Source organism: Mastacembelus armatus, chromosome 11 (genome assembly GCF_900324485.2).
Source record: "Mastacembelus armatus chromosome 11, fMasArm1.2, whole genome shotgun sequence".
Classification (NCBI taxonomy): Eukaryota; Metazoa; Chordata; class Actinopteri; order Synbranchiformes; family Mastacembelidae; genus Mastacembelus; species Mastacembelus armatus.
Genome location: NC_046643.1, coordinates 1,091,576 through 1,107,242, shown reverse-complemented (window position 1 = coordinate 1,107,242; position 15,667 = coordinate 1,091,576). Strand labels below are relative to the sequence as shown.

General features: G+C 41.3%; 1 protein-coding gene across 4 annotated transcripts in view; it reads right to left on the bottom strand.

Moving 5' to 3' along the window:
- Positions 1-15,667, bottom strand: part of arhgef2a (Rho guanine nucleotide exchange factor (GEF) 2a) — a 72,706-nt gene that overhangs the window by 23,039 nt on the left and 34,000 nt on the right. For 3 of the 4 annotated variants that reach the window (XM_026300158.2, XM_026300156.2, XM_026300159.2), the window contains exons 4-10: positions 15,343-15,406; positions 15,064-15,196; positions 12,417-12,526; positions 11,762-11,902; positions 11,426-11,676; positions 9,596-9,721; positions 2,307-2,424 (exon numbers count right to left, since the gene is read on the bottom strand). In XM_026300158.2, coding sequence (XP_026155943.1) covers positions 2,307-2,424; positions 9,596-9,721; positions 11,426-11,676; positions 11,762-11,902; positions 12,417-12,526; positions 15,064-15,196; positions 15,343-15,406 — 943 coding nt within the window. The remainder of the gene's footprint in view (positions 1-2,306; positions 2,425-9,595; positions 9,722-11,425; positions 11,677-11,761; positions 11,903-12,416; positions 12,527-15,063; positions 15,197-15,342; positions 15,407-15,667) is intronic. The other variant, XM_026300157.2, reaches the window with a different exon arrangement.

The window sequence follows — 15,667 nt, the reverse complement described above, 5'->3', positions numbered from 1 at the left end:
AACATGATGCTCCCACCACCATGTTTCACTGTAGGGATTGTATTGGGCAGGGGATGAGCAGTGACTGGTTTTCTCCACACATACCGCTTACAATTAACGCCAAAAAGTTCAATCTTGCTGTCTCATCAGACCAGAGAATCTTATTTCTCATAGTCTGGGAGTCCTTCACGTGTTTTTTGGCAAACTCTATGCAGGCTTTCATGTGTCTTGCACTGAGGAGAGGCTTCCGTAGGGCCACTCTGCCATAAAGCCCCAACTGGTGGAGGGCTGCAGTGATAGTTGACTTTGTGGAACTTTCTCCCATCTCCCTACTGCATCTCTGGAGCTCAGCCACAGTGATCTTTGGGTTCTTCTTTACCTCTCTCACCAAGGCTCTTCTCCCACGATTGCTCAGTTTGGCTGGACGGCCAGGTCTAGGAAGAGTTCTGGTGGTCCCAAACTTTTTCCATTTGAGGATTATGGAGGCCACTGTGCTCTTAGGAACCTTGAGTGCTGCAGAAATTCTTTTGTAACCTTGGCCAGATATGTGCCTTGCCACAATTCTGTCTCTGAGCTCCTTGAGCAGTTCCTTCGACCTCATGATTCTCATTTGCTCTGACATGCACTGTGAGCTGTAAGGTCTTCTATAGACAGGTGTGTGCCTTTCCTAATCAAGTCCAATCAGTTTAATTAAACACAGCTGGACTCCAATGAAGGAGCAGAACCATCTCAAGGAGGATCAGAAGAAATGGACAGCATGTGCGTTAAATATGAGTGTCACTGCAAAGGGTCTGAATACTTATGACCATGTGATATTTCAGTTTTTCTTTTTTAATAAATTTGCAAAAATTTCTATATTTCTGTTTTTTTCTGTCAAGATGGGGTGCTGAGTGTACATTAATGAGAAATAAAATGAACTTTTTTGATTTTGGCAAATGGCTGCAATGACACAAAGAGTGAAAAATTTAAAGGGGTCTGAACACTTTCCATACCCACTGTATAATAGCATGATGTCCTGATAATTGAATGAATCCATCTTGCCTTCCACACACTGCAGGTCTCCAGTGTCAGAGGAAGCTCCAGAGCATTGCCAAGCCACCACCATGTTTCATTCTAGGCAGGGTGTTCTTTTCAATGTATGCTTAATTTGTTTTGCTCCAGACATACCGCTGATCCATAGGTCTTTTTCCTTTTTTTTTTTATTGCTTCTCAGAACAGAATCCCAAAACTTCTGTGGCTTATTTATATGACTGAGCATTTTGGAGCCAACTTTTCTTGTGCTTTTGCACAAGTAACGATGTATGTGTTGGGGTTCTGGCATGAAAACCTCTCATATTTAGTATGCAATAAACTGTACAAACTAAAACCTTGGTGCATCTTGCTTCAGATCTTTTGCCGTCACTTGAAGGTTTTTCTCTAAATGTTCTTCAAATCTTCAAAAATCTGGTTGCAGCCATTGATAGCTTCCATTTTCTGCAATGTCCAGGTAGTGTAGCCACTGTGCCTTTAACTTTGAACTCGCGAGCTGTTTCGGTCTAGGAACATTCAGTGCCTTTGTTGTCTTTTTATGTTCTTTTACTTGTCTGTGAAAGGCAATGATCACTTCTCTTAACGTTTCTGACAGTTCTTTTGAGTTAGCTATATTTCTAACATGCCATTAACCCTCATCAAAGCTATAGCCAGTTTTGGTATTTGAAGTGTTCACAAGCACACCTGGTCCAAGGTGAAGCCCTTGATTAGTTGCATCAGGTGTGCTTGAGACAACACTTGATGTGCAAACATTTGCTCTTATAGGGGATTCTATTCAAGATCTTGAATAATTTTAAGACTGCAGAAGTCAACAAAAATTGCATTTTGTATGTAATTTCAAGGAACCTCTCATTAGTTCTGTTACTATTTAATTTGTTTGTGTTTGATTTGTTCATTATAAACAGCTAAAAGTTGTAAATATTGCCAGTATATCTAATTTGCAATGGGGGTTGAATCATCCATCCATCCACCCATTACACCCACTTATTCCTATTTAGGGTCACAGGGATCTGCTGGATCCTATCCCAACTGTCTTTGGGTGAAAGGCAGGGGTACAGCCTGGACAGGTTGCCAGCTCATGCAGGGGGGTTGAATAATATCAACTGCAACTGTATAGACTGAATGTTATGTTTTCTGTGCACAGGCCTGTTGTTGCCTGGTTTGTTTTTGTTGCATTAAAGCAGATTTATAAGCATTGTCTGGATATGCACTTTTTTAAAATTTTGCACTGATGCCCTATAGTGCAAAGTGAAATGAAGTAGATTGATAATAAATATTTTTTGACCAATTTCATTCACCTGTAGTGTTGTCCAGAATGCGCTGAATAAGGACAGGATACTTGGAAATTCGCTGAGTAACCAACAAGATACACTCCTGAACACCATGGCAACGTAGGAGGGGTCCTCGACTCACCCGCTACCCAGAAACAGAGACACACACTGATAAATGATCCTGGCTGTCATTCTTTTTAAATGTGCTCAAAATGCGTTTGAGAATAAAAAAATAGTCCACAGTTCAGTAACAGAAAGATTGAATAAAAATACAGTGAATTTCACAAGCACAGTAAGAATTAAGACAAATTTTTCCTGTTGCCAGTTTGCCAGTCAGTTTCCCTGCTGTTCTGTTGCAGCCTGGTGCTATCCCTCAGTGCTTCATGTCTACAGCAATCACCTGCCTCCCACACTTATTTACCAGCTAACAATTTGCCAGCACATTACAATATACTTGATTGCAACACTGAGTGTTTACATATCATCTGGACATCTACATCTGTGAAAACAATGCTCATACATCACTACATTGAAATTAGGTAATAGTAATGTGTTCTTGTCAAAACAGTGACAATATTCAGTAAAATCCTCAGAACAGAAAGAGACCATCATAATCCTAGTTCTGACTCTGCCCTGGCCCCCGCTTCACTCCCACAGCCCAAGTGTCCTTCTCCAGACTTTTCTTTGAACTGTTTTTCCCCATCCAATCTCCAAATATCCCATGACTTTCCTTCTGACTCTGTCTTGTACACTTACCTCTTATTCCCTAATTATGTCCTGTTTCCTTGCACCCACAAAACCTGTTTTTATTTACATCATCTATACACCACTATATATGTACTGGTCTGTCTTCCCTTGTTTTCAGTGCTTTGTCAGCAATAATATTCTAGCCACCAACCTGTTCCCAGTTTCCCTGTGTTTTGAGCTGTCCGGATTGTTTTCCTGCTCTTTTTTCCCCTGTTATTATTTATATTATTATTATTTACTGTTTGTTTCTTTCTTCTTCCCTATTCCTCAAGACCCAATTTATGTTGTGTTATCAATCTTGGAGTCAACCTTGTCTGTTTATTTACCTGCCTGATTAATGTTGGCTTAAGAGTCCTATCTGCTTTCTGATTAAAGTACTGTTGCACTCTATCTGCCTGCAGATGTTTCACTAATCAACTGTCTCCTTTTTGGGTATTTCTAGATTCCATGTAACTACATGAAACCATTTAAGGTGAAAGCAGTCACAGAATGAGCAGGTCTGAAGCAAATTAACTGATTTCTACTGGTTTTGCAGTAGCTTCCTTAAAGAATAGATTTCTGCAATGACTCCTCTCAATGCCTTCACCTTGACTCAGGCCTGTTTTTTTTTTTTTTTGTTTGTTTTTTTTTGTAGTTCTACAAGGCTGGCCGTTACCTAATTTTTTAACTGCTGCGTATGCAATAAATGTGTCTGTAACATTTACTCCACCTTCCACACAATGTTGGATAGGAAAAGACGGGCAAAGGGGAAAAGACAAGAGGCAAAAATCCAGGACACTGAGCTACAGTGGAAGGTAACAGTATGTCAACTGCTTGGACTTGTTTTACTGTGGTAATTTGCTATAAAATGTGATAAGATAAGGATAACTTTTATTTGTCCCACAGTGTGGAAATTTACATCATCACAGCAGCAAGTAAGGCAATGCAACCACAGGGGGGCACAATCCAGTGTCTTCATGTGCCAGTCCCAAGTTGGGGTAAATGCAGAGGGTTGTGTCAGGAAGGGCATCCGACATAAAATTTCAGCCAAATCAAACATGCGAATCATAAATATGACTTCCATACCGGATCGGTTGTGGCCCAGGTGAACAACGACCGCCACTGGTGCTGTTGACCTACAGGATGCCAGTGGAAATTGGACTACTATTGGTCGAAGAAGGAGAGGAGGAAGGCGCGTTCATAGACAAAGAGAGAAGAGGAAGGGCAGGAGTGTAGGACTTAGAGTAGGGACTTTGAATGTAGGGACTTTGTGAGAGAAAACTAGAGAGTTGGCTGATATGATGGAGAGAAGAAAGGTGGATATCGTGTGTGTTCAGGAGACCAGGTGGAAAGGTAGCACGGCCTATAGATTAGAAGCAGGGTTCAAGCAGTTTTATCATGGACAGGAGTGCAGGGAGATGCAGCGTAAAGTGAAGGTGGCAAAGGCCAAACAAAGGGTGTATGAGGATTTGTATGATAGGTTGGACACTAAGGAGGGAGAGGTGGATTTGTACAGGTTGGTGAGGCAGAGAGAGAGAGATGGGAAGGATGTGCAGCAGGTTAGGGTGATTAAGGACAGGGATGGAAATGTGTTGACAGGTGCCACAAATGTCATGGAAAGATAAAGGAGGAAAGGAAAGGAACACTTTGAAGAGTTGATGAATGAGGAAAATATTAGAGAGCACAGAGAAGAAGAATTTAATTTTATTTGTATAGCGCCAAATCACAATACATATCATCTCAAGGCACTTTACAAAAACTAAAACTAAAAACCCAACAATTCCCTTATGAGCAAGCACTTGGCAACAGTGGAGAGGAAAAACTCCCTTTAACGGAAGAAAAAACCTCCAGCAGAACCGGGCTCAGTTTGGGCGGCCATCTGCCTCGACCGGTTGGGGTAAGTGGATAGAGCAGAGAGAAAAGAACAGCAACAATAAACAACAAATAGACACTGCAGGTTGGTGGGACCAGTAACTGCACATCAGCGATATACAGCTCCAGGACCAGGGACACCTGCAGAAGGTAGAGAGAGAACAGAGAGAGAGGGAGAGAGCACAAACTAGGGGAGAGAGAGAGCACAAGGTTAATGACATTCAATGGTGAAATATACATGAGGTGGGAGGAGAGGAAGAGAAGGGAGGGGAAGGGAAAGGGGGGGGGCTGGGGGGTTAGGGTAGGGGAGCTCAGTGCACCAATGGTCCTCGGGCAGTCTAGGCCTATAGCAGCATAACTAAGGGATGGTTCAGGGTTGCCTGAAGCCAGCCCTAACTATATGCTTTGTCAAAGAGGAAGGTTTTAAGTCTAGCCTTAAAAGTACAAAGAGGCTCTGCCTCCCAGTCTGCTTTTGGAAACTCTGGGAACCACAAGTAGACCTGCACTATGAGAGCAAAGTGGTCTATTGGGATAATATGGTACTATGAGGTCTTTAAGGTATGAAGGAGCTTGATTATGAAGGGATTTGTATGTGAGAAGAAGGATTTTAAATTCTATTCTATATTTTACAGGGAGCCAATGAAGAGAAGCCAATATAGGAGAAATATGATCTCTCCTGCTAGTTCCTGTCAGGACTCTGGCTGCGGCATTCTGGATTAATTGGAGGCGTTTTATGGAGATATTGGGACATCCAGATAGTAATGAGTTACAGTAATCTAGCCTTGAGGTAACAAACGCATGGACTAGTTTTTCTGCATCATTTTGAGACAGGATGTTCCTAATTTTGGAAATGTTGCACAGGTGAAAGAATGCAGCTCTAGAGATTTGTTTTATGTGTGAGTTAAAGGACATGTCCTGGTCAAAAATAACTCCAAGGTTTTTTACAGTAGTGCTGGAGGCCAGGGCTATGCCATCTAGAGTAGCTATAATTTTAGAAAAGTTATTTCTGAGATTTTTTGGCCCAAATATAATGACTTCTGTTTTCTCTGAGTTTAAAAGTAAAAAGTTACTGGTCATCCAGGCCTTTATGTCAGTTAGACAGGTTTGAAGTCTGGTTAACTGGTTTGTGTTAACAGGTTTAATAGATAGATATAACTGAGTGTCATCTGCATAGCAGTGGTAATTAATAGAGTGCTTCCTAATGACATATCCTAAAGGAAGCATGTACAGGGTGAACAGAATCGGTCCTAGCACGGAGCCTTGTGGAACTCCATAACTAACTTTTGTTTGTATGGAAGGTTCATCATGGACATGAACAAACTGGAATCTGTCCTATAAAGCAGTCTAGTCGGGATGGGGTCTAAGAGACACGTTGATGATTTCGATGAAGCAACTACTGATGTAAATTCAGAGAGATCTATGGGAGAGAAGCAGTCTAAACATAACTGAGGTGCTACAGATGATTCAAGAGCTACTGTAGTAGAAGATTCATTTATTGCAGGTATAGGAAGCATCTGCTGAATTTTATCTCTAATAGTTGTGATTTTATTTGTAAAGAAACTCATAAATTTATCACTGCTGAGAGCTAAGGGAACACTGGGCTCAACAGAGCTGTGACTTTTTGTCAGCCTGGCTACAGTGCTGAAAAGAAACCTGGGATTGTTCTTATTTTCCTTTCAGCAAAGATCAGTAAGAATGAAGTGAGGAAGGCGTTGAAGAGGATGAAGAGTGGAAAGGCAGTTGGTCCTGATGACATACCTGTGGAGGTATGGAAGTGTTTAGGAGAGGTGGCAGTAGAGTTTTTGACTGGGCTACTTAACAAGATCTTGGAGAGTGAGAGGATGCCTGAGGAATGGAGGAGAAGTGTACTGGTGCCCATCTTTAAGAACAAGGGAGACGTGCAGAGTTGTGGAAACTACAGAGGAATAAAGCTGATGAGTCACACAATGAAGTTATGTGAAAGAGTAGTGGAGGCTAGGCTGAGGTCAGAAGTGAGCATTTGTGAGCAGCAGTATGGTTTCATGCCAAGAAAGAGTAGACCACATTGAGAATGCTGATGGAGAAGTACAGAGAAGGCCAGAAGGAGCTGCATTGTGTCTTTGTAGATTTGGAAAAAGCGTATGACAGGGTGCCGAGAGAGGAGCTGTGGTTTTGTATGAGGAAGTCTGGAGTGGCAGAGAAATATGTTTGAGTGGTGCAGGACATGTATGAGAGCTGTAAGACAGTGATGAGGTTTGCTGTAGGGGTGACAGAGGAGTTCAAGGTGGAGGTGGGACTGCACCAAAGATTGGCATTGAGCCCCTTCTTGTTTGCTGTGGTGATGGACAGGCTGACAGATGAGGTTAGACAGGAATCTCCGTGGACCTTGATGTTTCAGATGACATTGTCATCTGTAGTGAGAGCAGGGAGTAGGTGGAGGAAAATCTAGAGAGGTGGAGGTTTTCTCTGGAAAGGAGAAAAATGAAGGTTAACCGCAGTAAAACAGAGTACATGTGTGTAAATTAGAGGGACTCAAGTAGAACGGTGAGGTTACAGGGAGTAGAGGTGAAGAAGGTGGAGGATTTTAAATACTTAGGGTCAACAGTCCAGAGCAACAGAGAGTGTGGAAAAGAAGTGAAGAGACGTGTGCAAGTAGGTTGGAACGGGTGGAGGAAAGTGTCAGGTATGATGTGTGACAAGAGTGTCAGCAAGAATGAAAGGAAAGGTGTACAAGACAGTGGTGAGACCAGCAATGCTGTCTGGTTTAGAGACAGTGGCACTGAGAAAAAGACAGGAGGCAGAGCTGGTGATAGCAGAGCTAAAGATGTTGAGGTTCTCTCTGGGAGTGACGAGGATGGATAGGATCAGGAATGAGTACATCAGAGGGACAGCTCATGTTAGATGTTTTGGAGCAAAACAGTGGCTTAAGGTCTGGGCTCTGACCATTCTGTGGTGGATTTACTTATATGCTTGGGGTCATTGGCCTGATGCGTCACCAAAATTATTCTAAGCTTCAGCTGGTGGACAGCCACCCTGACATTATCCCGTAAGATGTTTTGGTAAACTTGGGGATTATTCCAGGCCCTGAGCCAGTGAAGCAAGCCCAAATCATGATGCTCCCTCCACCATACCTCACTGTTGGGATGATGTCTTTCGCCCTATATCGACCATACACAGTACTGCTTATTCTTACCAAACTCTTCAACTTTCAGTCAGTCCACAAAATATTTTCTGAGTGTTGCAAATTGCCAAGGTGCTCTCTGGCCAAATTCAATTGTGCACCAGTGGCTTTCTCTGTGGTGTTCTGCCATGCACAAAATGCTGTTCTGACTTTCAAATGGTAGACTCAAGAACAGTCAGGCCAGTTTCAGGCATTTCTTCAAGTCTTTTGCAGTTACTTGTGGGTTCTTCTTTACCTCACTGAGGATGCTGCATTGTGCCTTTGGAGCCTCCTTGGCTGGGTGCCTGCTTCTAGGAGTGTAACTACAGTACCAAACTGTCCCCTCCTGATCATATGTCTTCCGACATCTCCTTTTTACAAGGCATGGTTCACATATGCAGATGCTTCTTATGGACAGCAAACTTAAAATATTTGAGTATCTTTTATCAAAGAGCTCTAAACCACACCACACATTGAAGTAATTAGTCCATGTGTTCACTTACTTTTTCCTTAGAATTAGATTAGGTTAGATTAGAATTGTGTGTTGTCAGTTTAAGTACATTACAGTATGTTTATCTATTTTTTCTTAGATGAAGATCAAATCACATTTCATGGCAAATTAACCCTCTGGGGTCTGAGGGGGTTTTGGGGGCGTGGACAAATTTTGACATTTCCTGACATTTGTGCTTTTTTCAGTGTCCTTTAAACATATTAATGTCTAAAGTCTAATAACACTGTAATCAGCACAAAATTGGCTACAATAATATGTGAGCAGCAAGTTTATACATGATTGTGTTTTTGAGAAAAAAGTGTTTATGCATGGTTAGTGCAAAACTACAATTTTTTACACACTGAAATAAGACCATAAAACACAAACAGAACATTGGTTCACAAGACTTTGGAGACCAGCATGTTGTAGGCTAAAGTGTTTACTTCAGAGTGCTGTCATCTTGTTCACACATTCACAGTAAACAATACACTGATTTAAATTTTCTAAGACACTTTTTATCCAGAAAGGCCATATGCAAGAGGGTGTGTCTGAGGATGAATAGTCATGTGATTTACCTGAGAACACAAAAGACGCACTGAACGTCCAGACAAAGGCGCGCATAATGAGCCTTTCAGTCAATGTAGATGGGACGGATTAGTGCAGCACAATACAACACAATGAGGAGCCAAACGATCCTCATTTGAGTTAAAATCAGTGTTTTTACTCTGAGGACAAGGTAAACTGGTTAATGCAGAACACCAGTTAAGTCCAAGTGGTTCACATACTTAAAATAAACAGGGAAGTAATCCAAATTGGGAATGCAAGGGGAATGTGAGGGGAAACACAAGGAACAGCAGGAATAATGGCTGCAACACTGAGGCTATGGGGAGCACACGGGGCAATCTTTCTAGGACACAAGATACACTGATGTGTATATATGCAGAGAGCCAGCAAGGAACTTTCAAATTAGAAGGACAGAGACAAGACCAAGACTTACACTGTCACAGATGCTCTTCTCAATTTTACATTGCATCATGTGAGTGTTTCTTATTTGTATAAAGTATATGTTGTAATTTTTGTCTGTCTCACCCGTATAAAGCACTGAAACCTTTTATCTCTGGCCAGAAGTCCCTTATACAACTTGACAGCCTTCAAGTGGCGGCTACAGAACTCAGCATACGTCTTCTGCATGTCATTTGCACACTGGCCTGAAAACTGGCAGAAACACACACAAGTTGTTTAACAAACATTTGCTGTATGTGTGCATACACTGCCATGTCACAAAAATGTTGTATATGAAAATTCAGAAGCTAAGGTAATGTACGATTTTATTCAAAAAATCTATTTAATAGTAATTTTGGGATATCAATCCGAACCAAAACTCTCACTAAAATAGAATTTTAGGAGCATTTTGACACTGTGGTTCTTACTGAATATAATTAGATTGTTTTATGTGAGGTAAATCTCTTCTGCTAAACCACAGAACTATAAAAATGTTATGTAATTACTAGGGCTGTCAATCGATTAAAATATTTAATCACAATTAATCGCATGTTTGTCATGGTTTAACTCGTGATTAATCGCAACTTAATCTGTCATGAACTAGGTCGTGGTCAGGAGTAGACTTCATCCACCCAACACAGGAGTAACGAAAAGGAGTCTTTATTAAAACAAAACAAGGCTAAACAAGAACAAACACTTGGCAAATCAGGGACAGGTCAAGGCAGGGACACATTTGGACATGAAACATGAACATGAAGACAAAGACAGGGACTCAAGGGAACAAGGCATGAGGGTCTGGGTCACACACACTGAGGGGACACACCAGACCTAAAGGGGAACATGAACACAAAGGGGAATCAAGGCAAGAACATGGAACACAAGGGAAACAAGACATGAACGAAGGGAGTTAACACTGACAAGGTAACAAGGCAGAACTGGAAACACATGAGCACACAAAACATGGTGAGGGCACAGACAAAAGAAAACCAGAATACTTAACACAAGGTGAAATTCCAAGAACAAAAACTCAAGAAGGAAATCCAAAATGTGAAACAAAAAAGAAGGCAAACTCAAAAACTCCTTCTCATTGGCAGAGGTAGGCAGACAGACAAGGCATGGACATAGGTCTCGCAACAGACAAGGTAGGATAACAGACGACCTGGCAAGGAGCAGTGACAGAAACAAGATATTTAAGTGCATGGTGCAGATCATGACATAATCACAAATTTTTATCTGTTCTAAACGTACCTTAAATTAATATTTTTCAAGTTTTTAATAGTCTAATCAACATGGGCATGGACAAACATGGATGCTTTATGCAAATGTATGTTTATTATTAGTGAAGATACCCTAAACATACTGCATAAAGAACAAAGATGTTTCAAAGACAGTAGATATTCATGACTATTAAACACATGGAAAAAAAGAACAGAAAAAACATATGTTCCCATTATTTCTCTTTCTTTGCACTGAGCCAGTTGCTCAAACAGACAAGCCTTTTGACATTTTCAGATGACAGGACAGCTTGCTTTTTCTGGACATGCCCTGACAGTGAAAATCTTTCACAAGGTATGGCAGGTGTTGCTAAGTATCTGGAGACATTGTTTTGTAAATTAATTTACCATTCAGAAAACCTTTTTCTTTCTCCATTTCTGTTTGCTGCTGCACTCTTTACTGTCTCTGGCTGCATTTTTCGATTTCTCCTACTACAGGTTAACTAGGCCATGGGTCAAACAGGAAATGCGTGTTGCGTTAATCGCACGTTAATAAAATTAGTGCCGTTAAAATGATTTGCGTTAATTTTGACAGCCCTAGTAATTACCAAATAAAGTTAAATTTTAATTTCACTTCTGTGTTACCATGCCAGGCTGAATGTTGTTGGTCTGTTGGTGTGTGTACAGTATGCATGGGAGTCACCTGCTCTAGGAGTATGTCCCCCAGCTGGTAAATAGTGAAGTTATGGTTGGATCCAGACTGCAGGCTGTTGTTGCGCCTCAGTAGCAGCTGTGCCAGGAAATGTGAATGTATCCTGATCAGCTGGTCCAAGCAGGGGAACATGGCATGTACTGTGCTGCTCTCCATCTGAAGATCCTCCAGCATGCCTTGGCGGAACACCCTTTCCATAATATGAAGTGTTCGCATATGGTGCAACTCTGTCTGAATCAGCTCTGAAGACACAGACACATCAAAGTTAAGTAAAAGAGTGTAGTGCTCACAGTATGTGCAATGAGACAAACTGCACTCTGCACTCACCATAGATGACATCCTGCTGCTTTATGACATTTTTGCGATGTGTCTGCAAGTAAGTGCTGTCCACAGCCATGCTCCATGAGTCGGCCTTAAAGTCCTGGCCTTCATGCTCTATCTCCTCCAGCACTGAAATATAGTAGTCTCCTAAAAAACAGAAAACTGTCCGTATGAAAGCTCACACACTAAAAAAATAATGAACAGTTGAGGTGTTATCAGATTTATTGCATGTAACTTAAGGATTTTTGTGAAAATAACCAGGGTGAGTAGAATTTTCATCTACTTTTGCAGTCAAAATCACATTTAAAATGAATATTACATTTATTGTTAATATGTTTCATTATTAAGAGAAGAGTCATATCTCTAAATAAAAAATGAACAACCCAATAGTATATACAGTCAAGAATTCCTTAATCTGTAATAATGGCACAGTTTATTATGCAGTCCTCATGTTGACCTCTGTCAATCTGGCTTGTTTTCTGCTCTGTGCTCGTTAGTACATGCCTCAATGTTGAAGCTATTCTCTAAATTAAATATTCTAATAAGCAGAGTGACACATACCATAATACTTTTGAAAAGATAATCAAGTTATACATTCCTCTAGTCATCCACTGTCCTTTAAAGCCATTCTATATGATGTACAGTTTGAATGTTCTCATACCATCATCGGTGAGAGACTCCACTGACATGGCTCTGGTCCTGAAGTTGAGGGAGTCTGTGGACTGGGAGAGGATCCTCCGCAGCCCCAAGGGAGAGTCATCATTCAGTGTCCTATAACACACACACACAACTAGTAATGTATTATCATGTTTCATTGGATAAAATGTTACCCATTTATCAACAGTATGTAAACTGCTCCCACAAGAGACAATAAAACACTGGATCTCCTGTATGCTAATGTTAAGGATGCAAATACCACTACTGCCCTCCCCCCACTTGGCAGAGCTAATCACAACCTCATGGATCTGACACCCCTTTCCCTGACATGCACCCTCCCCCACATCACTGTGACAACTGGCCAGGTGCAAAGACAGCTGGACAGTCTCCACCAGCATAAGGCTGCAGGCCCTGATGGGATCAGCTCCGGTCCTTAAGACATGTACCATCCGGCTGTCTGCCTTCCTATGCCAGTTATTTAACATCTGCCTTGACCAGGAGAAAGTTCTTGTGTTGTGGAAGACATCCTGCATGGTCCCAGTCATAAGGAAGTCATCTCCTTCTGGCCTCAATCACTACTGACCGATAGCCCTTACATCTCATGTGATGACGGTGCTGAAGAGACTGGTTTTGACCTACCTACATGTGCAGGTGAAATGTTTTCTCAACCCTCGGCAGTTTACCTACCAGCATTGTCTGAGGGTGGAAGATGCCATCATCTCCCTGTTTCACAAAACTCACACACACACTGCAAGAATCACGGTTTTTGATTTCTCCAGTGCATTTAATACCATTCAGCGAGGGCTACTGAGCAAGAAGCCGCAGGTGATGGGGGTTGACTTCCCCATTGTCTCCTGGGTTGCTGACTACCCGACAGACAGACCACAGGTTGCCGAAATAGGTAGTGCTCTGTCTAGTGTGGTGCTGAGTAACATAAGAGCGCCACAGGGAACAGTGCTCTCTCCTTTCCTGTTCACCCTGTACACCTCAGATGTCCAGTACAACTCTGGATTTGGTCATCTACAGAAATCTTCTGACAACTGTGCAGTGGTTGGGTGCATCAGTGGAGGGCAGGAGGATTACAGAAAGCTGGCGGATAGTTTTGTGGAATGGTCTGTGGAGAACTGCCTGCTTCTGAACATGATCAAGACCACAAAGATGGTGATTGACTTCAGGGTCCAGTATTTAAAAAAGAAGCCACTGGATTAATCCTGGTGGATTGGATTAAACATTGATCTTGATCTGGGAAACGGGCATTTCAAAACGGATTTGATCCTGAAAATTCGGATTCAGATTTGGAAAACCTGCCTTTGATCCCAATTTAAGGCCACTATTGGGTATTTCAAAACTTTTGTCAGAAATCTGGTTCAATTTGATCTTGAAATTCAGGATTATTCAGGACCCTTATTTTGATCCGAATTACAAGTTTTGAAAAATTGGGCCCTGGAGGACGAAGCTAGACAGCCTCTATGCATTCTGGGAAAGAACATTAAGTTGGTGGAGGACAACATCAACAACAGGCTTAACTGGAAAACCAACACTGACATTGTGTACAGGAAGGGTATGAGCAGACTCTATTTCTTGAGGAATCTTGTGCTGTGCGCAGTGAAATGTTGGAGATTTTTTAAAAGTCGGTTGTAGCCAGTGCACTGTTTGGTGCTGTGGTCTGGTAGGGTGGCAGCATCGGAGCCAGCGACTCCAACAGACTGAACAAACTGATCAGAAAGGCTGGCTCTGTGATTGGCTACAAACTCTGAATAAACTGTTGTCCATCATGGAGAACACAGACCACACTCTCCAACACCTGCTGGGAGGGCAACAGACTACTTCAGCTTCGCTGCCACAAGGACAGATACTGGAAATCCTTCCTGCCCACAGCAATAAACCTGTGTAACTCCACTCCTCTGTCTGACAGACACTTTGTAGCTATTCTGTTCCATTGTCTGGTTACCTTGCATTACTACTCAGAATTGCACATATGTACAGGGAACTGTGTACATTTTTATTTTCAATATTTTATACTGTATACTTGTATTATTCATACTGTGTTACACTTGGAAAATTCACTCTCTCAGACAATCTCAATCTCAGACAGTCTCTGCACTGTCTGCACTGTTTGCTCATATTGAACATTGTACAGATTTCAATGCACATTGTGTACTTTTAGTGCCTATTTTATGTAGTTATAATTTTTTTTATTTTATACTGGGTGTACTATGCCTCTGTAGAATAAAGTCTATCTATCTATCTATCTATCTATCTATCTAGTATTAAACTGCATAAGCTCAATGCACTGCAGTTAGCATGAGGCCTAATTTATCTTTCTTCTGCTCAGAACCTAAAGTTTGACTCAGCTAGTCTGTGTTTTCCCAGGTTAGAACTTCTAATGTCTAATGTGTCTTAGCTGTCTGTGAAGTCTGCCTTACAGTGCATTGTACTGTAGCTGGTATGTAGTTGCATAGTAAGCAATAAAACAACATAAGTTTATTTTTGCATGTCCTTAATTGTTATTTTTAAATTGCACTACTTAGTGTTTAGAGTTTATCTGTATGCACCAAGGGTCTGAGAGTAACGAAATTTCAATTCTCTGCATGTGCTTTACTTGTGGCAGAATTGACAATAAAGCAGACTTTGACTTTGACTTTGCTTACCCTGCAATATTGTTGGTGGAGACACTTTTGGACATAGACAGGCTGGAGCGACCTCGGCGGGCTCCCAGCAGGGACTGTCGGAAACTTTCGGATGGGTAGATAGCAGAAGTTGGACGCTCACGTATTCCTGAAGCTGTGAAAGAAGATAGGTAGAGGTAAAAAACAAGATGAGGGAGAGGAACAAGAGAGGTGTAGAAGAAAGAACAGCACAGAACTGCACATTTAGGACAAAAATAGAAAAATAATTGAGGTTTATAAGTGTGTAAGACAAATTCTTACTTTTCGTGCGCAGGGTGACATTCTGCAAAGCGGAGTTATTCCTCATTAGTGCTGTCTTCTGTTGCTGTGTTAATAAAAAACACAAAGCAGTATGTACAATAGCATTCTAGAGTTTAAATCATAGTCAAATTCATGTTTTATATTTTCCACAGTGCTTTCACTCTCACATTTTGCTAAGTGATCTGACACAAAAATAAGAATAAAAAGAATTATATAGTGATAGCAATCATGCTACTTGTTACTGTATTATTAGTTTTTGTAGCTTCATAGTTTTATTTTCTCTTTTTTTTATATTTTTAATTTCTTATTTATCTCACATCTTGGT